This window comes from Macaca fascicularis, chromosome 5, assembly GCF_037993035.2.
Source record: "Macaca fascicularis isolate 582-1 chromosome 5, T2T-MFA8v1.1".
In the NCBI taxonomy this organism is placed as follows: domain Eukaryota; kingdom Metazoa; phylum Chordata; class Mammalia; order Primates; family Cercopithecidae; genus Macaca; species Macaca fascicularis.
The window spans coordinates 92,374,450-92,402,346 of NC_088379.1; the positions used below are offsets into that span (position 1 = coordinate 92,374,450).

A 27,897-nucleotide genomic window follows, 5' to 3' on the forward strand; every position below is an offset into this window, starting at 1 on the left:
TCTGTCTCAAAAAAAAAAAAAAAAAAAACACAACATAAGGATAAGTTCCCCTAATGAAGGATTTTACCTACTGTACTGCCAGGTACTATTTGCTGCATGGGAAGACAAGAACACACAAGACAGCTCATTGATATGTTAACCCTCAGAAGAAACTCCCTGAAATGGGAATCTCCAAAAGTGATCCTATCACAATTCACAATCCACATGAAAATATAAATATTCTGGCCGGGCGCGGTGGCTCACGCCTGTAATCCCAGCACTTTGGGAGGCCAAGGCGGGCGGATCACAAGGTCAGGAAATCGAGACCACAGTGAAACCCCATCTCTACTAAAAATACAAAAAAAAAAACCAACTAGCCGGGCGTGGTGGCGGGCGCCTGTAGTCCCAGCTACTCAGGAGGCTGAGGCAGGAGAATGGCGGGAACCCGGGAGGCGGAGCTTGCAGTGAGCCGAGATCTCGCCACTGCACTCCGGCCAAGGTGACAGAGCGAGACTCTGTCTCAAAAAAAAAAAAAGAAAAGAAAATATACATATAAATATTCTAACATTGAACACTTAAATATTCACACTGGCCCTACCAACAAGATTCATGTGTCAGCTGCACACTGTCTTTACTGGCCACTGAAAAAGAAGGGTGCCAGTCCAACCAGCAAGTCCCTGCTATTCACATGAAGTGATGTGGCCAACTGGCTCGAGAGCCCTGTGGCAATCCATTGGCCCTGGTGGCCCAGGAGTGACGGCACCTTCTTCATTCACCTCCAAGAAGGCATTGGTCTCTTTGGAAGAAGTCAATTTCCTCGTGTGGCAGACTTCTGTACAACCTGAGTTCTTTTTTCCGTGTTTGTTCTTCAATCTCCTCTTGTATGTCTGATATGCTAAGTGTTAAAACATACAAGTATTAACAATCACTTTAACAAAGAGTCTAATTTGGTGACACTGTACACTTGTCAATCCTTCAGGTGTCTGGGTGGCATCATGTATGTATAAACACCCAGGAAAAAGAAGGGGGAAGAGAGAAAGTTATGGAACAGAAGGATTCGGTGTATCAGAATGACTCTTTTGTCTGGAGTGAACCATTTGTGATTGAGGCTCATTCATCAGGTTGCTGACAGCTCACAAACTCATATATTCATTCATTCACTCATTCACTTAGTCAGTCAGCTGGCAAATCCTGCAAGTGCTTACTAGGAGTAGGACACTCCTGGGCTCTGGGCTGGAGCTGGGAATGAGCTAGAAATGATGCTTCCCTCAGTCTCTCCAAGAGAAGGAATGAAAACATGGGTCTGAGACCAAGAGTTTGACTCTAATATGATTTATCTTATCTATTGGGGAAATTAAGCCCCAGGTATTCCTTATATTGTTATATTGATTGTTATTTCTGTATCAGTACATAATAATAACAATCAGCAATCAGTATATAATCAGTTCTATCAGTAATCATTGAGTCTTACTCAGACCTAATTCCCTAACAACAGTGAAAACGTACCATGGCCCAAGATTAAAATATATATATGTATGTGAACATATTAATATATATATTTTTCTTTTTCCACTTTTAGATTCAGGGGGTCTATGTGCATGTTTGCTTCCTGGGTATATGCGGTGATGCTGAGGTTTGGGAAACAAATAATCTTATTACCCAGGTAGTGAGCACCGTACCCAACAGTTCGTTTTTCAACCTCTGCCCCCTCCCTTCCTCTTCTAGTAGTCCCCAGTGTCTATTGCTGCCATCTTTATGTCCATGAGCACTCAATGTTTAGCTCCCACTTATAAGTGAGGTATTTGGTTTTCTGTTCTTGCATTATATATATTTTTAAATTTATCCTCTGTGAACACACATAATAAATAACTCCAAAGTAATGTATATTTGGCTGCACTCATATGTGCATACACATATATATTTCAATATTTGTATATGTGTAATATTTCATATTTGAAAAATATTTCACAGCCATTCAGCACAAGTCTTAGTCACAGAAACATTGAAATAACTTGGCATTTGGGAGACCTCAAGGCTTTTAATGAGACCTAACAAACCAACGCTTAAGAGCAGATGTCACTTTGGAGCTCAATGATTGCTCATGGAGATCTTGTCATAACAAGTTACGAAGTCTAAGTTCTGATAGTGGATTCACTTTTTTCTTTTTTTTTTTTTCTTTTTTTTTTTTTTTTTTTTTGAGAGGGAGTCTCGCTCTGTGGCTCAGGCTGGAGTGCAGTGGCGCGATCTCCGCTCACTGCAAGTTCCGCCTCCCGGTTCACGCCATTCTCCTGCCTCAGCCTCCCGAGTAGCTGGGACTACAGGTGACCACCACCTCGCCTGGCTAATTTTTTTGTATTTTTAGTAGAGACGGGGTTTCACCAGGTGTTAGCCAGGATGGTCTCAATCTCCTAACCTCGTGATCCACCCGCCTCGGCCTCCCAAAGTGCTGGGATTACAGGCGTGAGCCACCGCGCCCAGCCATGGATTCACTTTTGTGAAGTATATTTGTTTATAATTATAAGCTCATTTTCAGATTTTTTATATATTTTTCTATGAAACTCCCACTTGTGCCAAACTATCCTGTCTATGCACCTTATCGTCCCCAGAAATGTCAGGCTTTCAAAAAGTGTATCACAGTGTAGTCCCAGCTACTCGGGAGGCTGAGGCAGGAGAATGGCGTGAACCGGGGAGGCGGAGCTTGCAGTGAACAGAGATTGCGCCACGTGCTGCACTCCAGCCTGGGGGACAGAGCCAGACTCCATCCCAAAAAAAAAAAAAAAAATGCATCACAGGGGCAGCACAGGCAAGTTTGGATTGAAAAAAAAAGGTCGATAAGTTGGGTGAACAATTTTCTGTCAGTTATTTCCTACCCAATGGGAGTTCGCCCACCTGCAACAATAAGAAATCCATCTATCAGCTGGAAGAGTCCATAGGCCAGTGGGAAACTCAACATCTGGACCAAGTGCTCAGTAGTGAAAGATAACTGGAGCATGGTGATGCACATCTGAATATTCTGAGCTCCAGTTTCTAAGGAAATCGTCCTGCACCTAGCAAAGAGAAAAAGTTTCAAGAGTAACGCGCTAGCAATAAGAACTATTCTCACATTTTCTCATATGCACCATAACAATTAGAAGCTATGACCTCAGGCCACAGAAAATGTTTACTCATTCCATAGTTATTTGCTGAATTCCTACTCTGCAGGTGGTCTTCTGAGAGGTACGGTGGAGTGGGGCTTTGCAAACCCTGCTCTAGGCATCTGAGTGAAAAGACAAAATAAACACACAGGAAAGGCTCAGCAGCAACACAAGACAAAGTATGGCCAAAGGCCACGCAGATGTAGAAATTCAGAAAATGGCAGAAGGGGTGAGAGAAGGCTTCACAGAGGAGTGAGATTAAAGGATGGAAAAAATAGAAGAAGCTTTTGATGAGGGGGAAATATTATAAAAATTAAAGTGCCAGGGACAGGTGTGAGTGTGGCCTATTCAGCAGGCATTGCATATACTGTAAGCCAATCTGCACAGAGGAGAAGATTGGAGGAGATGAGAAGGGAAGGTTGAGTTAGAGATATGATGCAGGGCATGGTGGCTCATGCCTGTAATCCCAGCACTGAGAGGCAGAAGTGGGAAGATCACTTGAGCCAGGAATTCAAGACCACCCTGGGCAACAGAGTAAGACCCTGTCTCTACAAAAAGAAAAACATATATATATAAAGACATATGAAACAACATAAACTAAACAACACTTAAAAACAAATAAACATGGCCAGGCGCAGTGGCTCGCACCTGTAATCTCAGCACTTTGGGAGACCAAGGTGGGTGGATCACCTGAAGTCAGGAGTTTGAGACCAGCCTGGCCAACATGGTGAAATCCTGTCTCTACCAAAAATACAAAAATTAGCCAGGCGTGGTGGCACATGCTTCTGTAATCCCAGCTACTTGGGAGGCTGAGGCATGAGAATCGCTTGAACCCAGGAGGCAGAGGTTGCACTCCAGCCTGGGCAACAAAGGTCTCAATAAATAAATAAATAAATAAATAAATAAACAAAAAACCCTAAATAAAGACCAAATACCTAAAATGGTTGTCTTTGGTGAAAGAGTTTGGTAATAATTTTTCTTTTTGCTTTCTACTTTTCTATATTTTATTGGTTTTCTGGTTGCATAAAATGAAATAAACCTCATTTGAAAAAGATAAAGGAGGGAAGAGAGGGAAGACCTGGGCAGGACATTGAGGGCTGAGTTAAGCAGTTTCATGTCTCCAATTTATAAAGGGAGTCTGCAGGGGTTTATACGTGGAAGTGAGGAGATAAAGGAGGTGTTTCAGAAAACAAACAAGCATCTGTGTTTAAGTTGGACTGGAATGGGGAAGTAACAAGGGTGTGTGATGAGGGGATGAAATTGCTGTCAGTGGTACAGGGCAAGCTCTGTGTTCATACTTTATTTCTACTTACTCTATTGCGTGCTACACTTGCCTCAAACCACCCTCACTTCTTTCAGACTTTTGTCAAAAACTCAGTATGATTAAGCTACAAAGCTGTAACCCATACCTGCACCATTCATGAGCCAAATCTCAGTCCTGGCCTTTGTCAGGCTATCGGGTATGAAAAACATGAGATTGTGGACTACATCTTGCCATAGGAGTACTTTCTGTCCAGAGCCAATTGCATTTCAAACACTCAACAGACTGTGTTCCTAATTGTTAAATTTGGGGAAAAAAAAAAAAAAAAAAAAAACAGGTCTAAATCCTAACTCCACCATTTTCTAGCTCTGTGAACTTGGTCAAGTCACTTAATTTCTCTGAAGGATCTGCTCATCAGTAGAATGAGGGTAGTGATAGTATCTACTTCTCAAGCTTGTAGTAAGAAGTAAATGAGATAGATGGGGTAAAGCTTTACCGATCACTTAGTACAATCCTAAATGTTCCCCAAGTGGACTGGAAGTAGCATAAAGCCAATTAAAAATTCCCATCTTTCACCTTTGGAATTCAACTGCATAATTTACTTTTCTTTAAGAAATTTTTTCTGCTTTTAAAAGTATTCCATACTTATTGAAAAGCTTCAAAAATATACCAAGGAAATACTAAAGAACTAAAATTATCTTTACTCTCCCTACTCAAAATTAAACATTGTTACCATATGGTATATTTCTTCCAGTATTTTTTGATGCATATAACTCTTTTTGCTTTCTTCTACAAAGTGGGAATTAAATACATGTCATTTTCTATTCTTTTTTAACTTAATCTCTTCTTATCAATTTGGCCTTTGCTTTAATTTACATAAAGAATTGCCACAATATTTTCCATGAATTGCCATAAGTTATCCTGCTCCGTTCCACTGTGTAAGTCAAAACTCTTCATGTCTCCTGACACAGGCAGCAAAGCCTGCCAGTGGCAGTGTGTTAACTTTACCTTCCTCAAAAAAAAGTTTATGGATAGTTCAACTATACCTTTGCCAAGACTGGTGGGTAAAAAGTGCCAGCAGAAAACCCGTGACATGGCCAATCAAAGGAAAGATGAAACTGATGGTCAGAAGGGTGATGTCTGAATTCCAAGATCCTTTCGCCAGGACCACACCAGCAACTGCGACCACCAGAAGGAGGACCCCACCAACAATGGCCCCAATCTGAAGCAAACAATAAAATAAGTGCATATAAACTCAGGGATTTTTGCTCTATGATACAAAGTCCATCGAGATTGTAAAATGCTTGGGATCTAGAAATTTTAGAACACAGTAGGGACTTAGAGATGACTGAATCCAATTTCACTTTGTAGAGGAGAAATCTGAGTTCCAAACTGGTCAAGTAACTTGCCTATGCTAGAAATGGGTGGGATTTGACACAAATCTAAGTCTTGTTTTAGCACATCTACTTTTCCCTTCAAGTAGAAGATTTTGCCAGAAAGATTGGGAGCAGAGTTTTATTGTGAGTAGAACAAAAGTGCAAAATGAATGGGATCTGACAATGAGCTTCCAACACCCCTGCACACACCTCTGTGACCCTCTGCTTGTGACCTCCAGTCTGCCCTGCCTGACCATCTGCCTCCCCTCCCACCGCCCCTTCAACCACCAGCAGCTGCCTGCTGCTTTGGTCCCTGTCCTTCTCCCCTCCAAATAAAATCTACCCATTCTTCATTGGACAATCTGAGCTAATACTCATGATCACATGAGAAATACTGATGGAGTCCTCTATCCTCTCCCAAATGGATACTGTTTCTTACTTTTGTTGTTTAACAAGAACAGAAACAAAAAGCCAACAATAACAAAAACAAATTTGAGTTTTAGATAAAATAGGAAGGAAGGATGGCCTAGGGTATTTTGGGAAAATCAGGATCTTGGCAAGCTCCTGTTCATATCATGTAGACAGTAAACTGTGTACCTAGTTACAGTGTCAAACTTGATTTGAAATGATTCAGGATGTGAAGGAGGGTGGTCGTAGGAAACTAGAGAAGACAACAAACCATATACCCAATATACCATAAATGTGTTCTGGGGGTCATTTTTACTGTTTAAATACAGAGACAGACTAGCCCCTGCCTAAGAAAAAGATGCTAAGACATAAGAAAGCCTCTTGGCCAGGCAAGGTGGTTCATGTCTGTAATCTCAGAACTTCGGGAGGCCGAGGTGGGCAGATCATCTGAGGTCAGAAGTTTAAGACATCCCGGCCAACATGGCAAAATTCTATCTCTGCTAAAAAAAAATACAAAAATCACCCAGGTATGGTGGCACACGCCTGTAATCCCAGCTATTCAGGAGGCTGAGGCGGGAGACTTACTTGAACCCGGGAGGTGGAGGTTGCAGTGAGCCAAGATTGAGCCACTGCACTCCAGCCTGGGTGACAGAGCCAGACTCCGTTTAAAAAAGAAAAGAAAAGAAAAGAAAGAAAAATGAAAGAAAGCCTCTGAATGTAACATCCCCTCTTCCTCTCTCTACCAAAGATTTCAAAGTTTAAAATCCACCAAGAGCAAATGAGGAACACTTAAGTTTGTTCAGAAAATGTGTCAGATTTAAAATTAAAATAGAACTAAGAACAGAGAATGAAGATATACTAAAATAATGATAACATTAGCCTGGTTTTTTTTTTTTACTAAGGTGCTGTAGAATATTTATGCATATTATTAAATGTTTTGCCATAAATCCTATGAAATACCCAAAAGAAAAGAGTTTTCGATCTGCTCTTTACAGCAAATAAAACTGACATGTAAAAAAATTGTATCTGGTTTCTCCACTGACACTGATGGATTGATAACGGAGCTGGAAACTCCAAAATCATGATTTTTGCTGTTGTTGTTGTTAAATGCCCTTTTAAGAAAAATAATCAAAGATAGAGTATTTGAAAAGCAAGAAGTGGCCGGGCACAGTGGCTCAAGCCTGTAATCCCAGCACGTTGGGAGGCCAAGACAGGCAGATCACGAGGTCAAGAGATCGAGACCATCCTGGCTAATACGGTGAAACCCCATCTCTACTAAAAAATAGAAAAAACTAGCTGAGCGAGATGGCGGGCGCTTGTAGTCCCAGCTACTCGGGAGGCTGAGGCAGAAGAATGGCGTAAACCCAGGAGGCAGAGCTTGCAGTGAGCTGAGATCCGGCCACTGCACTCCAGCCTGGGTGACAGACCGAGACTGTCTCAAAAAAAAAAAAAAGAAAGAAAGAAAAGCAAGAAGTTTCCATGATCATTTCCCTCCTCTTGTTTTGAAACAAAATCATAACTACCACACTGGAAATTTTCTCCTACTGAAATAACAATAATAAATGTGGAAAAGGGGCCAGGCACAGTGGCTCATGCCTGTGATCCCAACACTGGGAGGCCAAGGCAGGAGGATTCCTTGAGGCCAGGAGTTGCAAATCAGCTGAGCAACAGAGCAAGACCCCATCTCTAAAAAAAATTTATTTTTATTAGTAGGGCAGGATGGTGCATGCCTGTAGTGCTAGCTACCTCAGAGCTTGAGATGGGAGCATCATATGAGCCTAGGAGATCAAGGTTGCAGTGAGCTATGATTGTGTCATTGCACTCCAGCCTGAGTGACACGAGACCCTGTCTCAAAAACTTAATTAATTTTTAAAAATAAATGTGGAAAAGATGGGACTGTATTCCATGAGTTCAGCTAAAAAAAGAGAGTGAAAATCAAGTGTGCACCATTGATGTTAAAGTCATCCACGTGCATTACAAATGTACTATACTAGGCCATCTTCCAGCTCTCTGTGCCCAGCTGATTTGTCTGCTTGGCAAGCCCTCTCCTCTCCTTCTCCAACGCACTGAAGGAATGGTGGGAGTTGTTTGGCCTTGTGCCTAACTGGAAAAACAGGGTCCATTGGCACAGGCATATGGAGTGGCAATGTTTTGTGAGGTAGAGCCAAACGATAAACCACAAAACAAAACTAACTGAGATTTACTACCTGAAACTCCAAGTAACCCCAAATGTTTCTTTCTTTATAAATGTAAAATATAACCAAAACATTTTTTAAATTTTCATGAAAGCCACACATATTATAACCTCCTATCTGCTAAAGTGATACATAATCAGAAAAAAAAAGGAAAGCACCCCTAGGAGACTCACATCATTGTTAAGAATGCCTCCTCTTCACGTTTTGTTTTTTTGTTTTGTTTTGTTATTAGAGATGGGGTCTCACTCTGTGATCCAGGCTCGAGTGCAATGGCACGATCATGGCTCACTGAAGCCTCAGCCTCCTGGCCTCAAGCAATCCTCCCACCTCAGCCTCCCAAAGTTCTGGGATTACAGACGTAAGCTGCTGCACCTGGCCTCTTGAATTATTTTTAAAAACCGTTTAACAAAGACATTTGCTTGTTTCTCCAGCAGACAAAGGGCAAGACTGCAAAGACAAGAGGAGGTAGAAAGTTCTAGTCACCATCATTCCATAGCTAGACTCCTCAGTGCTCTCTGGATGATTTCATTTAAACAGTCTTATTCATGTAGTCAGCAGCCCCTGCTCATGTGTACAAATGACAGCTTTGGCAGTGCCCCCAGGAATGCTTCTGCAAGATAGCCCTTCCTCCTACTCTTCCAATAAAGCAGCCATATTCCTAGTGGGCGCCCTTCCATGCTCACTTAAACAGCTTCTGCCTCAAGAGCACCTGTGTGAAGCCTTGTGCATGCATGGGCCTGGGCTCTTCTGTCCACACACAGCTTTAGCTTTTCTGACACTAAATCAATAGTTGCTTGTTTTCCAGGGCGTCATAAGCCTCGGGGTACAGGCCTATGGGAGTGGCAGAGCAAGGCTTACAGGGTGGAGGAAATACAATCACTGGATCCAAAACCGCAGGACGTATAAGGAGAATTTCTGGGTGTGAGGCTGTACTCGCCAAGCTCACTTGTCCCAGCCACTGCTCGCTTCCGTCTTTCAGGCCCCTGAGTCTGAGGATGTGCCAACAGTGGCCAGGGAGCTGCTCACCTTGAGAATGATTTTGGATTGTTTTGGCCATCTGTAATTCACACAGACACCGAAGGCCACGGGGATAGTCAGGCACACAAGGGTAATTCCTAAAGAGAAGAAAAATCCATCAGTGTTTTCCCTGTCACCCTGACTGCACAGCACTTCTCAACAACTTCCATTTCATTTAGATAACAGCTTTAAACTGACATTTTCCCATGCCACTTTCCAAATCTGGACGAATGCCTACAATATTGGCTCCAAAGTTATATAAGCTCCTCATAACATTTTGTGTCTTGTTTGTGAGTGCCTTTCAGAACATATTATCAAAGCAGAATATATTAAATAACTTACTGATCAGAAAAAAGTTGCACATAAAATCATAGTTTCTAAATTAAGGTTTCCCTCAAGTTTTACAGATTCAGTGGGCTCCCGCTGTTGTGAGGAAGTGGTTTCATTCATGGTTTTGAACTATGGGCCATGGGTTGTAAGCCCTCAAGGTGTTTATCTGATACACCAGATTGACACTGACAGTCTTAAGAATCATAATGTCAGCCAGGCGTGGTGACTCAAGCCTGTAATCCTAGCACTTTGGGAGGCCAAGGTGGGCGGATTGCCTGAGCTCAAGAGTTTGAGACCAGCCTGGGCAACACGGTGAAACCCAATCCCTACTAAATACAAAAAAAATTAGCCGGGTGTGGTGGTGTGAACCTGTAGTCCCAGCTACTCGGGAGGCTGAGGCAGGAGAAGGCAGAAGTTGCAGTGAGCCGAGATCACACCACTGCACTCCAGCCTGAGTGACAGAGCAAAACTCTTTCTCAAAAAAAAAAAATAGTACCTATCACTTCTCCAAAAACTGACCATACTAGAAAAGGCAGATCATTTCACCACATTTCTCTTCTAAGCTTGGTAAACCCACAGAGATCTTTAGGAAAATGGCAGACTTTAATGAGAAATAGTATTCAGAAGAGGAAACAATGAAAGAGATATGGGTGTGACTGTGACATGTAGATGAGTTTTCATAATCAGTAAGAATTATTTACATTCAACCTCCACGAAAAAGTCAAGGTTCGCAGGCAATGTGAAAGGTGGTCACAGGAAGGTCTACTTAGAGCCACTAGATCCAGTTAAACCTTGAGGCATAAAGAGTCCAGTTGCTTTATAGTCTAGTTATAGAAGGGTTTGATCCTTGCTTTTTCAAAGTAAATTATCTGGCTTTCTTTTTTTTTTCAAAAATGCACTCTTGTAGGGGTGAAAGTTTGCACTTTGTAGTCATATTCCCAGGTTAGAACTCCAGTTCTGTACTCACCAGCTGCATAATTTTGATCAAGTTACTAAACCTCTTGAAGCCTAAAGGTTTAGGAGATTGAACTGGTGACAGAATCTACACTGTAGGGTTCTTTAAGGAATTAAATTAGGTACTAAAAAAAAAAAAAAAAAAGTCCCTGCATAAAGAGTTATGTAATTAAGAGCAGCTACTATTAGTGTCATCCATTACTGTTAGTCCTCCATTTCCCAGGCCCATACAGACCTATGTTCTGATAAGGAATGGTGAGATTCTGCTGAAGACTCCAGGACCAGGCGTAGAGATAAATGCAGAGTGGCATCATTCCCAGGGCGGCCACGGTGGAACAGGTTGTCATACTGATGCTGAAATTAAAATTAATACAATGCTTAGGAGGGAGCAATGGACATGAAGTATTTAGTCTTTACCAGAAACAACTCCTGGGACACAATTTCCTAGAGATTACATGGACTAAGCTCCTTGGAGCTCATTTCTCTCCTATTATTTAACAAACAATGGCTATATTTGTGGTCTACAAAGAGATTTCCAGCAGTTCTTGTTATCCATCAATTACCTCATATTTATTTTACCATCTGCTTGCCTTAAACATTCTGCTATAGGCACTATAGAATTCTTCTCTTATCTAGTTCTTTTTTATTGAAGTATAATCCACAAGCCATAAAATTCATCATTTTAAATTATACAATTCAGCAGTTTTTAGTATAGTCACAACATTATGCATTAATAGCACCATTTCCAGGATACTTTCATCATCTCAGAAAGAAACCCCATCCCCATTAGCAGTCATTCCCCAGTCCCTGCTTCCCCTGGCCCTTAACCAGCACAAATCTACTTTCCATCTTTACAGGATTACCTGTTCTGGACATCTTAGATGAACAGAATCATACATGTAGCCTTTTTTCTGTGTCTAGCTTCTTTCCCTTAGCATAACATTTTCAAGGTTTGATAACAGTTTGACTGTCCTCTCCAACTCTCATGGTGAAATGTGATTCCCAACGTTGGAGGTGAGGGCAAGTAGGAAATGTCTGGGTCACAGGGGCACATCCCTCGTGAACAGGTTGGTGCCATTCTCATGGGATTCACTGAGTTCTCACTCAGTTCTTATGAGCTCTAGTTGTTAAAAAGAGTCTGACACCTCCTTCCCCTCTCTTACCATGTGATGCCTGCTCCTCTTCCCCTTCCACCATGGGTGGGGTCTTCATGAGGCCCTCACCAGACGCAAATGCTGGCACTATACTTCTTATGTACAGCCTGCAGACCCACTAGCCAAATCAACCTGTTTTCCTTAGAAATTACCTACCCTCAGGTATTCCTTTCTGGCAACACAAATGGGATAAGACAAGGTTTATCCACGTTTTAACATATATCAGAGCTTCATTCTTTTTATGTCCTTATTCTATTAATATAGTGCATCACATTGATTTTTCTGCATATTGAATCAACTTTGCATTTTGAAATAAATCATATTTGGTCTTGGTGTATAATCCTAGATTCAATGTGATAGTATTTTTTATTGAAAATTTGTGCATGTATATTCATAAGAAGTATTGATCTACAGTTTTCTTTTCTTGTGATATCTAGTTTTGGTACCAAGGGGATTGGAAGTGTATTAGGCTGTTTGCATAGCCATAAAGAAATACCTGAGGCTGAGTAATTTATAAAGGAGGATCAAAGATCTGCAGGCAGTACAAGCATGGTTCCAGCATCTGCTCCTGGTGAGGACCTCAGGAAGTTCACAATCATGGCAGAAAGCAAAGGGGAAGCGGGAGCAGGCATCTCACATGGCCAGAGGGGGTGCAAGAGAGTGAGAAAGGGGAGGTCCCAGACTTTTAAACAATCAGATCTCATGTGAACTAACTAAGCAAGAACTCACTTATCACCAAAGAGATGGCATTAACCATTCATGAGAGATCCACCCCATGATCCAGTCGCCTCCCACCAGGCCCCACCTCCAATACTGGAATCACATTTCAACATGAGATGTGGAGAGAACAAACACCCAAACCATATCAGCAAGTTAGAATGCCACAAAGCTGACTAAACGCCTGCCCAGTGTGAAGTGTTAATAAATATCTGTCAGGAAGAAGTCACCCAAACACCAAATGCCATAAGCTCCCCATTGGATAGAGCAGTGGCCCCCACAGTCGCTGACCTGCAGACAGAGCAAGTTGGTTAGGGCAAGGGAGGGTACAGAACCACAGAGAAAGGGAACTGATGTGAGATGCTAGACTGAATTAAGAATTCTGTTCCAATTCTGATATCGTGTGATCCTATGATTAGAAACTGGGTTTGGGCCAAGTGTGGTGGTTCACGCCTGGGATCCCAGCACTTTGGGAGGCCAAGGCAGGCAGATCACCTGAGGTCAGGAGTTTGAGACCAGCCTGGCCAACATGGTGAAACTCCGTCTGTACGAACAATACAAAAATTAGCTGGGGGTGGTGTCAGGCACCTGTAATCTCAGCTACTTGGGAGGATGAGGCAGGATAATCACTTGAACCCAGGAGGCGGAGGTTGCAGTGAGCCAAGATCATGCCACTGCACTCCAGCTTGGGCAACAGAGTGAAACTCCATCTCAAAAAAAAGAAAAAAGATGAAAGAAAAGAAAGAAAGAGAAGAAGGAAGGAAGGAAGGAAGGAAGGAAGGAAGGAAGGAAGGAAGGAAGGAAGGAGAGAGAAAGAAAGAAAGAAAGAAAGAAAGAAAGAAAGAAAGAAAGAAAGAAAGAAAGAAAGAAAGAAAGAAAGAAAGAAAGAGAGAAAGAGAAAGAGAGAGAGAAAGAAAAGAAAAAAAGAAAAGAAAGGAAGGAAAGAAGGAAGGAAAGAAGGAAGGAAGGAAGGAAGGAAGGAAGGAAGGAAGGAAGGAAGGAAGGAAGGAAGGAAGAGGAGGGAGAAACTGAGATTTGACATTGAAGTAGAGTGGTGAGTTAGAGTACAAATTAAGATTTCTAGACTTCAAAATGATGGTGTGATACACAAAAAAGCTGAGTCACTTAGCATCAATTTGAGGGGTTGTGTTAAGTAAGGTGATAGTGGGACATCCAGTCTTTGGTGAACAAACCTGGGAAGATTTCTAAAGACAATTAGTCTGTTTATCTCTGTCATTATTGGGGTTGTCTCTGGCCACCTTGGAAAGTGAAATGTGGGTTTGTGAGTTGGATGAACCAAACCAAAACCAACAGCCATGCTACATAGCTTTACCAGGAAAACAACTGAGACCATCAGAAGGAAGTTGTGGTCTTTGTTCAACAAATCCAGAATGATTTCTAATGGAAAACTGGTTTGTTTATCTCTGTTATTATTGAGGTTAATTGTCTCTAGTAAAAAGGCTAACACATTTTAAGTGCAACAGACCTTAAGAACTTTTAAGTACCTAATGTCTATGGTGGAGGGGGAAGAGTACTTGGTTTGGAGTCCTCAAAAACTGTGTATCGTGATTACTGCTATGGTCTGAATGTATCCTTCAAAATTCATAGGCTGGAAGTCAAATCCCTAAGGCAACAGTATTGAGAGATGGAGCTTTCTGGGAGGTGTTTAGATCATGATGAATCCACCTTCATAAATGAATTAATGCCATTTTAAGAGGACTCCACCAAGGAAGTTTATTCCTTTTTGCCCTTCTCTCTTCCATCACGTGAGGAGCAAGAAGGCCCTCACCAGACAATAGTTGCCAGCTATTGATCTTAGACTTCCCAGCCTCCAGAATGTAAGAGAATAATTTCTCTTCTCTATACATTACCCAGTCTCGGGTATCCTGTATAGCAGCACAAAATGTACTAAGACAATTACTATACTGTTATTGCATTATATGAACTAAGTTAATGCTTCACACATTTGTAATTTGTTATTTTTTTTTGTTTTTTGAAATGGAGTCCCACTCTGTCACCCAGGCTGGAGTGCAGTGGTGCAATCTCGGCTCGCTGCAACCTCTGCCTCCTGGGTTCAAGTGATTCTCCTGCCTCAGCCTCCTGAGTAGCTGGGATTACAGATGCCTGCCACCACACCCGGGTAATTTTTGTACTTTTAGTAGAGACAGGGTTTCACTATGTTGGCCAGGCTGTCTCGAACTCCTGACCTCAGGTGATCTACCCGCCTCGGCCTCCTAAAGTGCGTGAGCCACCACACCTGGCCATAATATATTGTGTTTTTGTATTTTCCATATATATTTTTAGCCTACATTTTTTATTTAGGGAAAAGCACTTAACTACATTAACTGATAGTTAATATTTTATGTATTTTAAAGCCTCCTGTGCTCTAAATCAGGGAGAGGAAGAAGAGCCCATGGTGCATGTAGAGAAAGGAAAGAAAGAGAGAAAGAAAGAGAGAAAGGAAAGAAAGAAAGAAAGAAAGAAAGAAAGAAAGAAAGAAAGAAAGAAAGAAAGAAAGAAAGAAAGAAAGAAAGAAAGAAAGAAAGAAAGAAAGGAAGAAAGAAAGAAAGGAAGGAAGAGGGAGGGAGGGAGGGAGGGAGGGAGGGAGGGAGGGAGGGAAGGAAGGAAGGAAGAAGGGAGGGAGGGAGGGAGGGAGGGAGGGAGGGAGGGAGGGAAGGAAGGAAGGAAGAAGGGAGGGAGGGAGGGAGGGAGGGAGGGAAGGAAGGAAGGAAGGAAGGAAGGAAGGAAGGAAGGAAGGAAGGAAGACTGAGATTTGAGAAGCAAGTAAGCAAAACATCATGTTGTACACCATAAATATATATAATTTAACTTGTCAATTAAAAATAAAATTTAAAAAAGAAGTCAGTGGAGAGCTGGGAGGTTATATTTCATGACAGCTAACAAAAGAGAGCTCCCAAATGAAGGTAAAAATCAGAGAGGATGAGAACTGAAGAACTAGATTCAGTACCATTCAACCTTACCTCACTTTTTGGTGCCTTCCATCCCAAATCTACTCTTTCCATCTCAATCTCACTCCCAATCCCCAAGCTAAGGCTGTATTTTGTACTTACCTGAGTGATAGAACCAGTGAAAGAATGCATTAGTAAAATTAGGGGAAAGAAAATAAATGGAAAGAAGATACCCATCAGACCAGTCAGATATTTTATCTTTCAATTTGCTGGAAAAAATTACACAATCTGTTTAAGCACGTACGTACTATTTATAGACACTGTGCTCATTCTGTGCACAAGACACAAATGACTGACAGACTGAGAAGCAGACTGCCCTCCTGCTCCACAAAGGAGAAGGAGGAGGCCCTTCATATGTCAAGGTCTTCTGCAGAGACAGCGAGGGTCCTTCAGCACTTTATTGGGTCTACAAGTCATCCATCACTCTTCCTCCTAATCTATACCACCATTGCTTCCATCCAATTACCCTGCCTATAAAACAATACGTCTATGACTACTCCAACATTTTCTGCCAGGAGAATGTTTATACTCTTGACAAAGCAGCATCTATTTTACTTCAATGATACTAAAAAGATTCCCTCTGCGCTCTCACTCATTGCTGGTAAAAATGGTACACCACGGAGGGTGTCTGGCAATATCTAGGAAAATTAGCGATCCTCCTTCTAGGATTCTGAATCCACGGCCCTCCGGACACAGTTTTATTGACATTGGCTCATGAATTATACACACGCTGTACCCTACACAAGTGCTTATGTACCTGTCCATCTGTGCCAGAGTGAGCAGCACAAGAGCCAGGTCCTACTTTCCTCTCCATCTCTAGGAGCTGGCATAGTCTCATGCTGCAGCACATTGGAAGAGCTCGTTAAATACTTACTGAATAAATGTATGAATCGAAGAATGACCCAGTGTCAACACACTGGTGCTACGGAAATATTCTCTCTGTCCCCCTCATATGTCATGTATCTGCAGGTGAACATTGGTAAAAATCTTACTGAAATGACTCCTTTATACTTAGTTCATATGGTAAACAGTCCATAGCAATACAGAAAAAGAGACTTTCTATAAAATTATGCTCTTCCGGCAGGGCATGGTGGCTCACGCCTGTAATCCCAGCACTTTGGGACGCCAAGGCGTGCGGATTACCTGAGATCAGAAGTTCGAGACCAGCTTGGCCAACATGGTGAAACCCCGTCTCTACTAAAAATACAAAAATTAGCCGGGCGTGGCAGCACACGCTTGTAATTCCAGCTACTCGGGAGGCTGAGGCAGGAGAATTGCTTGAGCCTGGGAGATGGAGGTTGCAGTGAGCCGAGATCATGCCACTGAACTCCAGCCTGGGCGACAGAGTGAGACTCCGTCTTAAAAAAAAAAAAAAAAATATATATATATATATATATATATATATACACACACACACACACACACACACACACACACACACTCTTCCAGGACAAAAGCAAGTAAACTTTTAAGAAGCAAATATTTAGCTGATTGGTGCTCCTTTCAGACATCCAGACTTAGATAACTTACAATTATGTGTATACATCCTTCTGCTCTTTTATTTCTCTTTTAAGCAGTCCATTTATTTCATGATTGTTTGTTAAATCAATAGGACTTTTTTTCTTTCATTATTTTTCTTTTTAAAGGCACCAGACCAGGTGCAGTGCCTCACGCCTGTAATTCCAGCAATTTGGGAGGCTGAATTGGTAGGATTGCTTGAGACCAGGAGTTTAAGAGCAGCCTGAGCAACATAGAGAAACCCTGGTCTCTATAAAAACAACAACAACAACAAAGTACAAAAATTAGCTGAATGTGGTGGTACACACCTGTAGTCCCAGCTACTTGGGAGGTTGAGACAGGAGGATGACTTGAGCTCAGGAGTTTGAGGTTGCAGTGAGCTATGATCACACCACAACACTCCAGCCTTGGGGACAGAAGGAGGCCCTGTCTCTAAAAACAAAAAAAGGAGCCTTATAATACCTTACTCGGCAGCTTGGTTGCTTTTTACCCCACTTCATCTAACACAGACATCCTCTCAGATCAGTACCTTTAAACTTATTCTTTTAAAGACTGCGAAGTATGCCATAATCTAAATATGCCATAATTCCTTCAATCACTTCATTAACAGTAGGTCAGTTGCTTTTAGTTTTTTGCCATTATAAATAATGTTATAATAAACACTCATATATATTTCACTTGAAATAATTCTTTTCTTTCTGTGAATTCCCCAAGGCAGAATTGCTATGTAAAAGTCTGTGTTTTTTGTTTTAACACATACTTCCAGATTACTTTCCAAAAAGATTGCTAAATTTCACAATCTTGCCTACTCTGGATGTGATCAGTCCCTTCTAATTGTCATGCCAGCGTTGAAAAATTGATCTCACTCTTGTTACACTCTTTTTTTTTTTTTTTTTTTTTTGAGATGGAGTCTCACTCTGTCACTCAGGCTGGAGTGCAGTGGCGTGATCTTGGCTCACTGCAACCTCCACCTCCCAGGTTCAAGCGATTCTCTCTGCCCCAGCCTCCTGAGTAGGGGGGATTACAGGCACCCACCACCACACCTGACTAATTTTTTTTTTTTTTTAATTTTTAGTAAAGACAGGGTTTTACCATGTGGGCCAGGCTGGTCTCGAACTCCAGACCTCAGGTGATCCACCCACCTCAGTCTCCCAAAGTGCTGGGATTACAGGCGTGAGCCACCACGCCTGGCCTCCACTCTGGATTCTATCAGGTTGTGCTTTCTTTCATGTCAAGTGGCTTCTTCTGTGTCCTCTAAACAATCTTGCTCGTCAGACTTCTTCTCAACTTGTAGGAGTTCTTTTAAAATTAGGGCTCATATTATCATGAACAATACAAGTATTTTTCCCAAGCATGGTATATATCTTTGACTTTGCTTATGACTTACTATAATTAACATTTATATAGTCAAAGCTGTTTTTTTAAAGGCTTCTGAGTTTCTTATCTTAAAGACCTATACCCTGATCTGAGGGCATTCAAATATTGCCTTCTACTTTTTACTTTTATACTTGTATTTTCAATTCACTTAAAATTTGTATTTTACATGGTAACAGGTATAAGACTAATCTATTTTTTCTATTAATATATTGAGATGCAAGTGTGTCAATATAATTTACTAAAATAAACCATTTTCCACTATACTGAAGTGTCACCTTCATCATATATTAAATGGCCAAGTGTATACAAATTATTTTCTGGAAATTCTATTCTAGCTCATCGATAAATAACTTTATTTTTCCCTGAACAAATACTAGACTAATTCGAGTGTTTTCATATATGATAGGGCAAATACCTCCACATAAATTTTCCTTTTCAAACTTCTCTTAGCAGTTCTTGCATATATTTTATTCCATATGAAACCCGAAATTACTTTATCCTGTTAAGAATGCTTACTTTAAGCAAAGACTTCTTCCTGATTGGTGAGCAATTTAAAAGAAAAACAGCAGTTTGCCACAGCTCTCAGACCTCTGTATCCACGAAGAGGATGTTTGGAAAGTTTTTTCCCAATTCTTAGTCTACGATAGTGCTACATTCCTTGACTGTCCATATTACCAAGTCCTGAATGGAATTCCATATTACATCACTTTTCTCTTGAACTTCTGGAGAATCAGCACAACATTTCTCTACTGAATGTCTTTGGCTCAAACAGCAGAAAGGTAAGATTCATGATTATGGGAAGCAAAGTGAGATTTATATCAGACTGATTCTTTTTTTTTTTTTTTTTTTTTTTTTGAGACGGAGTCTCGCTCTGTTGCCCAGGCTGGAGTGCAGTGGCCGGATCTCAGCTCACTGCAAGCTCCGCCTCCCGGGTTCACGCCATTCTCCGGCCTCAGCCTCCCGAGTAGCTGGGACTACAGGCGCCCGCCACCTCGCCTGGCTAGTTTTTTGTATTTCTTAGTAGAGACGGGGTTTCACCGTGTTATCCAGGATGGTCTCCATCTCCTGACCTCGTGATCCACCCGTCTCGGCCTCCCAAAGTGCTGGGATTACAGGCTTGAGCCACCGCGCCCGGCCTATATCAGACTGATTCTATATCCTTGATTACCTACGTGATTGCTTCCATCTTTATTCAATTTTCAAGCCCATGGTGATCATGATATTGGTCAAGGATGGCAAGAGGTGATCCTGGTGCTCTGCCAACTGTTACAAAACCAGCAAGGCTGGAAAAGTACACAGTGAAGGCCTGTGAGCACAGTGGAAAGTCACGCCTTGTATTTTTAGCCATGAAATTCCAACGTAGCATAAACAGAGGATGTGGCTAAGTAGATCTCTTGACTTTTCATGTATAGGAAAATTTTTGGCAAAATGTAACTTCAGTATAACAAGATCCCACTTGCATTAAGAAGAATAGCATCATCATCTCCAAACTATTACAGAAAATAATGAGACAGATTCAGCAAGTCTAGACAAACAGGTAAGTCTTGAACCCTCCCTTAAAGCAGGGAAATTACATATATACACATTACATTAAAATGCAGTGTCACTAACATTTTGCAATTGGAGATTAAGTTATTTATACATTGTTTTAATTTCAAAAATCCCATAAAATCAGGAACTCTGACTCTCAAACTATGAAACTATGAAAGTATACACTTGTGGCCAGGCACGGTGGCTGACACCTGTAAACCCAACACTCTGGGAGGCCGAGGCAGGCGGATCAAGAGGTCAGGAGATCGAGACCATCCTGGCTAACACGGTGAAACCCCATCTCTACTAAAAAAAAAATACAAAAAATTAGCCTGGCATATTGGCGGGCGCCTGTAGTCCCAGCTACTCGGGAGGCTGAGGCAGGAGAATAGCGTGAACCTGGGAGGTGGAGTTTGCAGTGAGACGAGATCTCGCCACTGCACTCCAGCCTGGGCGTCAAAGCGAGACTCCATCGCAAAAAAAAACAAAAAGTACACACTTGCTTCCCGACTGAAATAAATAAAAAATTCTCCAGCTAACCAGATGGATGTGGAGTGAGCTATAAGATCATACCAGCAGATCTGACCCTAGAATAGAGCTCAAGGCCCGATTTTCCATCCCTCGGTACAAATGTTATCCTTGTTTGCTGCCTTCCAATAATAATGAGTATTTATTGAGCACTATGTGCTGGGTGTTACACCTCATGCTTTTCTATATATTTTCTCTTTTCATTTACACTATAACTCTATGTGTGGGTATTATTTTCATTGTATAGATAAGGAAACTAAAGTACATAGAGACATGGGAGGTTGCATGAAGTCTCATGGATTCAGTCTCAGTTCTGTCTCCAAAGCCTTAAATGCAGAGGACCTTCAGTTTTCCACCAAGACATGTCAGATAGAGCTGAACAATTTGAAGTTCTATTTCCAGGTTCTCTACTGAAGGACCAATAACTTCTTTAAAGTTCAAAGGTCAAAGTTGGCCACTGAGCTCCACAGGCTCCACCACCACCAGTGGTTGGAATCCTTTATCTGCAGCTGAGGACATAAATACATCCGTAGGGAAGAATGGGCCTCTTGTATATATCAAAAGTTCTCAAATAAAGATAGTGGGAGGCCAGGCATAGTGGCCCACACTTGTAATCCCAGCACTTCGGAAGCCCTAGGTGGGAGGATCACTTGAGCCCAGGAGTTCAAGACCGGCCTGGGCAACATAGTGAGACCTCGTCTCTATAATAAAAAATAAAAAATTAACTGGGCATGATGGTGCCTGCCTGTAGTCCCAGCTGCGCTGCTCAGGAGGCTGAGGTGAGAGGATCACTTGACCCCAGAAGGCCAAGACTTCAGTGCGCCATGATTGTACCACTGCACTCCAGCCTGATGACAGAGTAAGACCCTGTCTCAAAAACAAAAACAAAAAAAAGAAAAGAGTTCCAAGGCGTCTGTGAGTCCGCGGAGTATACGCCATGAGCAAAGCTCACCCTCCCGAGTTGAAAAAATTTATGGACAAGAAGTTATCATTGAAATTAATGGTGGCAGACATGTCCAAGGAATATTGCGGGGATTTGATCCCTTTATGAACCTTGTGATAGATGAATGTGTGGAGATGGCAACTAGTGGGCAACAGAACAATATTGGAATGGTGGTAATACGAGGAAATAGTATCATCATGTTAGAAGCCTTGGAACGAGTATAAATAATGGCTGTTCAGCAGAGAAACCCATGTCCTCTCTCCATAGGGAAATTAGGTCATATACATTTTCATATTAGACTTTTTGTTAAATAAACTTTTGTAATAGTCAAAAAAAAAAAAAAAAGAAAAGAAAGTGAGAGATGTCCTGATCGTATGTTGCATCAATAAATAGACACCTCTTTTCTTTCTTTCCCTCCTTCCTTCCTTCCTTCCTTCCTTCTTTCTTTCTTTTTTTTGTCTCAGTCTGTCACTTGCCCAGGCTGGAGTGCAGTAGTGTGATCTCAGCTCACAGCAACCTCTGCCTCCTGGGTCCAAGCGTTTCTCCTGCCTCAGTCTCCTGAGTAGCTGGGATTATAGGCACGCGTCACCACACCTGGCTAATTTCGTATTTTTCGTAGAGATTGGGTTTCGCCATGTTGTCCAGGCTGGCCTCAAGCTCCTGACCTCAAGTGATCTGCCCACCTCGGCCTCCCAAAATGCTGGGATTACAGGTGTGAGCCACCATGCCTGGCCTGGACCTCTTTCAAGGGGTAGTTTTTGTAATACACACAGGCAATCAGAAACTGTCATTCACTCATTCACTCATGTTTACTGAGTGCCTACCACTACCAGGCTGGCACTGCACATGCAAAGATGAACAAGCCTTCCAGGAGTTACAGACATAGTAGGTGGGGCAGACAAGTAGCCCAGCTATTGCAATGCTTTCCAACAGATTATAGGGAAGAGTTACATAATTCAAATTATAGGGACAGACAGGAGAAACATCTCAGGGCAGTAGTTTCAGGAGAAACCAGGGTAGGGTAAGGGGGATATTTGGACATCATATTTTGCTTTGCTTTTCCTATAGTCACAAAACACTTAATATTTAACCTCAGATCCACTCCTAAGCATACACTCAAGGGAAATGAAAGCTGAGACTCAACAGCATTATTCACAATTGCCAAAAAGTGGAAACAATTCAATTGTCCATTGATGGATGAGTAGATAAAAAATGACATATATATATTAAAATATGTCATTATATATAGGGTTAGGGTTAGGCATACAGCTCCTAGAGCAGAGATTAAAACACAGACCCCAGGACACGATGTTCTTTTGCCTGCCTTCTATAATAATAATAGTTCATATCACATTTTATGCCAGGTGAGATTCTAAACACTTTAGATATATTAACTCATTCAATCCTCTCAACAGCTCATGATGTAGAAACGCTTCTCATTTTAGAAACGAGGAAAGTAAAGCATAGAGAATGTGCATAATCTGCCGAGAGGATCCAGTCAGTAAGTGACAGGTCTGCTTGCTGTTTCCAGAGCACTTAACTACTACACTGTACTGCCAGATCTTAATTTTCATGTCCTACCCTCAAAGGCAGGAATTCTGTCCATCTCTAGCAGGATATATTGGGGAAAAAATACCACCTATTCTTCACCCCTCCCTTATCTGAGTCTGCTGTACTGTGACTTGGAAGCTCAGCACATCAAGAGGCAAAATCTACTTTCCTAATCCATGAAGCTGGACTGGCCTTGCAATCTGCATTGGCCAATGGAATGTGGTGGAAGGATGAGGATCTGGTTTAAAGCCAACACTTCAAAAGACCTTTTCTGCTTTGCCTTTCTGAGAACCCTGCTGCTGCCATATGATTAGGTCTAGGCTCATCTACTAGAAAATGAGAGATCATGTAGTAAGAGAGCCCAGTTGTCCAGGTTGAAGCCACCTGCATTAGTCCATTTTCACACTGCTGTAAAGAAATACCCAAGACAGGGTAATTTATAAAGGAAAGGGATTTGATTGACTCATAGTTCCACATGGCTGGGGAGGCTTCAGGAAACTTACAAACATGGCAGAAGCAGAAGGGGAAGCAAGGACCTTCTTCACAAGGCAGCAGGAGAGAGAAGAAGAACAAAGGAGGAACTTCCAAACACTCATAAAACCATCACTCACTATCATGAGAACACCATGGGGGAAACCATCCCCATGATCCGATCACCTCCCTCCCTTGACATTCGGGGATTACAGGCCCCTCCCTCGACAAGTAGGAATGGGGTGGGGACACAGAGCCAAACCATATCACCACCCGAGACAAGTTTACATTTAACCAACTCCCAAGTATGTAAAAGAACCCAGCCATGATCAGCCAAACTCGGCCCAGAGGCAGGATAATTTTTAAGGCTTTTCATACATGTCAGCCAACTGCTTTCTAGAATAGTTATAAGGAAGGACAACATCATGACTGGAGGAGACAGAATAAGGTCAGCTGGCATTGCAGACTGTGGGAACAACATGGGCAAAAGAAAGCTGGAAGAGTGTGGGATATGTTCAGAGAACTATAAGCAGCCCATGTTGACTAAAAACCATTGTTCTTAAGGTGGCTAGTGGAACAAAAGAACCTGGAGAAATAAAGTAGACCGGCTTAGTAGTTTCTACCAATTTAGTAGGTGTTGAGAAGACTTTGTATGTATAACATGTTTGTTTTCTCCTCACAGTACCATGCGAGTAATGTTGTGATTTCCAGTTACAGAGAAGAGGCCCAAGGTCAGGATTTGAATATAGGCAATCTGGTATCAGAGCCTGCCTTATCCACTTACTGCAAAGCCATAATGGAGAGATTAAAGGTGCAGAGAACAGCACTTTCATTGCTGTGAAAATACAATTAGTCAAGAAAGAAATTGTGAGGGCCTGACCTGAGGAAGTTTTAGTGGAGACTGACAGGAAGCAAGAACTGTGAGCAACACAGCAAGAGGAGGGGCTACAGGGCTTGGCAGTGGATTGAGTGGCCATGGTGAGAATGAGGGTAGTCACAGGGCAAGGCTAAGATGACAAGCCCAGGCAACTGCAAGAGGATGGGTGTCATCAATCATCTCATTTGCAGAACACACAAACTGGTTCAAACCAATGGATTCTGAAATGCCTGTGTGGGGTGAACACGTGGAGAAGTGCAAGTGCACTGCGTGAAGCTGGAGTGAAGGCATGAGAAACATGCTCAGGGTCATCCGCAGGGAGCTAAGTCTCCACTTCTTCATGTGTCAAATGAAGATGTTGTGCTAAACGCTCTTGGATTTTATCCAGCATTAAAAGCAGATAAAACTCCTACCAATGATGATCCATTGAGTTTTGCTTAAAACTGATTTTTGTTGGTAATCAATTATGAAGAAATGTAATCACTTGGATATTGTTTCACACTGGACTGGATTTTCTCCTATTTGGCTTTCTACTGAAAACTGATTTTATTACTTTTGTACCTATAAGCTTCCAAAAATCTAATATTTAGTTTTTGCTTTTTTTTTTGAGTTTTGTTGGTAAGAATCAAAATCAAAATTTAGAAAGAAAAGAGGAAACATAGATAATATTTATTGCACAGCTACTATGTGCCTGGCACCCTGAATACACACACACAAACACACACACACGCAAGTATATATTTCCTCCATAAAATATAGTCTTGTGTCAGCCAGGTGCCGTGGCTCACGCCTGTAATCCCAACACTTCGGGAGGCCGAGACGAGAGGATCACCTGAGGTGAGCAGTTCGAGAATAGCCTGGCCAACATGGCGAAACCCCATCTCTACTAAAAATACAAAAAGCAGCCGGGCGTGGTGGCGGGTACCTGTATTCCCAGCTACTCAGGAGGCTGAGGCAGGAGAATCGCTTGAACCCAGGAGGTGGAGGTTGCAGTGAGCCAAGATCGCACCATTGCACTCCAGCCTGGGCAACAAGAGCGAAACACCACCCCAAACTATTATCTATATGTGTGTGTGTGAGTGTGTGTACATATATATACAGTCTTGTGAGAAACAGGTAAATTTAACCCCATTTTGCCAATGATGAGATAAGGCTTAGATAGGTTAAATAATTTGAACAAAGTTAAAGGTGAATTAAAGATAGAGTTGGCAAAAGAAAGTAAAATTAGCGTTATCTTTCATAGATTTCCTATACATTGGTGTTTTTATGACAACATTGACTAATAAGAGATTAAGGTAATAAATGTTCTCTTTCCCAGAACACAAGTGTTTGAGAAGATTTATGCTGCTACTCAAAACAGAAGATCTAGTTGTGTTGCTAAATGTCATGGGGGAAATGTACCTAAACTGCAGACTGATGTAAAACAGATGTGAATTCAAATCTGAGTTCTGCCATACTGGTTTGTAGCATTTGGCAAGCTACTTAACTAACCGGAATCACAATTTTCTCAGCTGTAAAATTCAGAATAATAAAAGGCCATTTACAAGGTTATTATGAGCCCCAAGAAGAAAATAAGCATGAAAGCATCTATCCCATGCCTATAGAGTACTTAATACATATTAGTTTCCTATTTCCTTCCAAAAACTTTTAGGTCCTGGAATTTATCTCTGATTTATGAACTTCATGCAAAGAATATCTATCATTTCCCAGTTAAACAGTCAACTTTATTGAATTTGAATTAGCAATGAATATTAATGGCTTTTACCATCAAGGTAAAACACAAAATTCATCGAGTTATTTTTTTTTTCAAATCTCTCATAAGTGGGTAACCAATAACACTGCCATGTGAAAGTTAGTTCCTATTCTGCATGGTATGAGCCCATTAAAATTTATAGGTGAAATAGGTACCATACGCTAAACATTCAGCACATGCGGGAAACTGGAAACCCATACCTGCAGCTGACTCTCACTGATGTCAGCTCCCAGCTCAGTCATTACCTCTTATTCATCCATTCACGGTAGAGTAAATCTCAACTAAATGGCATACACATGAAACAAAGACTTAAATTTATAAGCAGTTCTTCCCCAGGGCAGGAGGTGAAACGGTATGTTCACAAGTAAGCAAAGAGTCTCCAGAGACCATTGTTTCTAGTTCTTTTTCCAGTGCTGATTCCTCTACTCCTTCCTCAAATGCTCTTTTTTTCCCCCATCAAAACATGTAATCCAGAAAAGCGTGTGACTAATTCATCCTCATTAAAGTGTAAATAAAGGACAAGGCTTAATGTCTCCCAGAGGTATTTATCTACACCATAATTGGGAATAAGGTCACTGGCTTAAAGGGAAAGAATGTGAATCTAGTGATGATATTAACCATCTGCAAAGCAACAAGAAAGAACTGTTTTAGTCCTGAGAGCCTTTGCGTTGCTCCTGAAGTCAAATCAACAGGCCATCCCAGCACTTAAAGCTGGATACGGCCACCAGGTGCCCCTAAAGCTCCTTTATCCAGTCCTCTAAAGTGCTTCTTTCCTAAAGTAGGTGCTCAGGCATCACTGACTGGAGCTACGGGAGTCTCATTCTGACTATGCCACCACAGCCACGATGGCTGCTACCAAACCACAATCATTAGCTTCTTGGGATTCTTGGCTTAAGTCCTGGGAGTTGCTAAAGAGGCCAGTTGCTAAAGAGCTCAAGCTTAGGAAGGGCCACTGGGTGAGGTGGAGACCGGCCTCCACTATCACATAGGAAACATATCCCACTGCTCAGAACAGCCAATAAATCAAATGATGACCAGCAAAGTAAATTTTGAGCACTGAAAGTAAAGCCCACTCATGGCTGAACAAGTCTCTGTGATATTTGTAACATTACCCAGTAAAATCTCTACCAAAAGATTGGAAGAGTCTTTAACAGAGAGTGCCAGTTATTCCCCCCAGGCAGGATAAGAGGCAGACTAGTAAGCTTCCCTGGGGTTACTTACCTGAGATCCATATCTCCATCAACCCAGAAGGTGAAAATATTAGAGATGGTGCCCCCCGGGCAGCAGCCCATGATGAGAACAGCAATAGCTTGGACTGGCTTCAGAGAAAAGCTGATGGCCAGGAGATAAGCTGTGAAAGGCATGAGCCCAAACTGGCAGAGCAGTCCCACAGCAATGCCCCAGGGTCTCCTGATGTGCGACCACAGCTTCCGGATCTCCACGGAGCATCCCAGAGAGAACATAAGCAGCCCCATCATCACAGTGGACACCACTGTGAAAACGAGCTCCAAGTTTCCATGCACCTCCAGTCCCACTGGCAGCTCCTCCTCTGAACTGTTGGCAGGGCAGGCTGAGCTGCTGGAACAATTGGCTCTCATGTCCTCATCTCCTTAAGGCAGCATTACAAATGAACACCGGCAACAATGGCTGGGCAGGTCTATCCTGCCACATTTTGTAATAGTGCAACGAAGTCACACGTGGAGAATCATTCCAATAACTGTTGGCCAGCAAGGTGATTCATCCTAATCTGATCAATTTTTTCACAAGTGGCATTATAAAAGTAATTATCACGGGCATGAAACACATAATAAACTGCGGTAAGTAAGGCTTTCCACTTCTGTTCTTACTCACCACT

The 27,897-nt window shown here is 41.9% G+C and overlaps 1 protein-coding gene and 1 pseudogene across 1 annotated transcript; one reads left to right on the plus strand and one right to left on the minus strand.

Annotated features, from left to right (window-relative positions):
• On the minus strand, window positions 1-27,897 carry SLC10A6 (solute carrier family 10 member 6). Its single transcript, XM_005555357.5, has 6 exons — window positions 27,264-27,897; window positions 10,890-11,008; window positions 9,380-9,468; window positions 5,421-5,596; window positions 2,869-3,026; window positions 1-874 (listed from the first exon to the last, which is right to left on the minus strand). Exons 1-6 carry the CDS (start codon window positions 27,638-27,640, stop codon window positions 660-662), a joined length of 1,134 nt encoding a protein of 377 aa, XP_005555414.1. The 5' UTR covers window positions 27,641-27,897; the 3' UTR covers window positions 1-659.
• On the plus strand, window positions 21,347-21,744 carry LOC135970801 (small nuclear ribonucleoprotein G pseudogene; annotated as a pseudogene).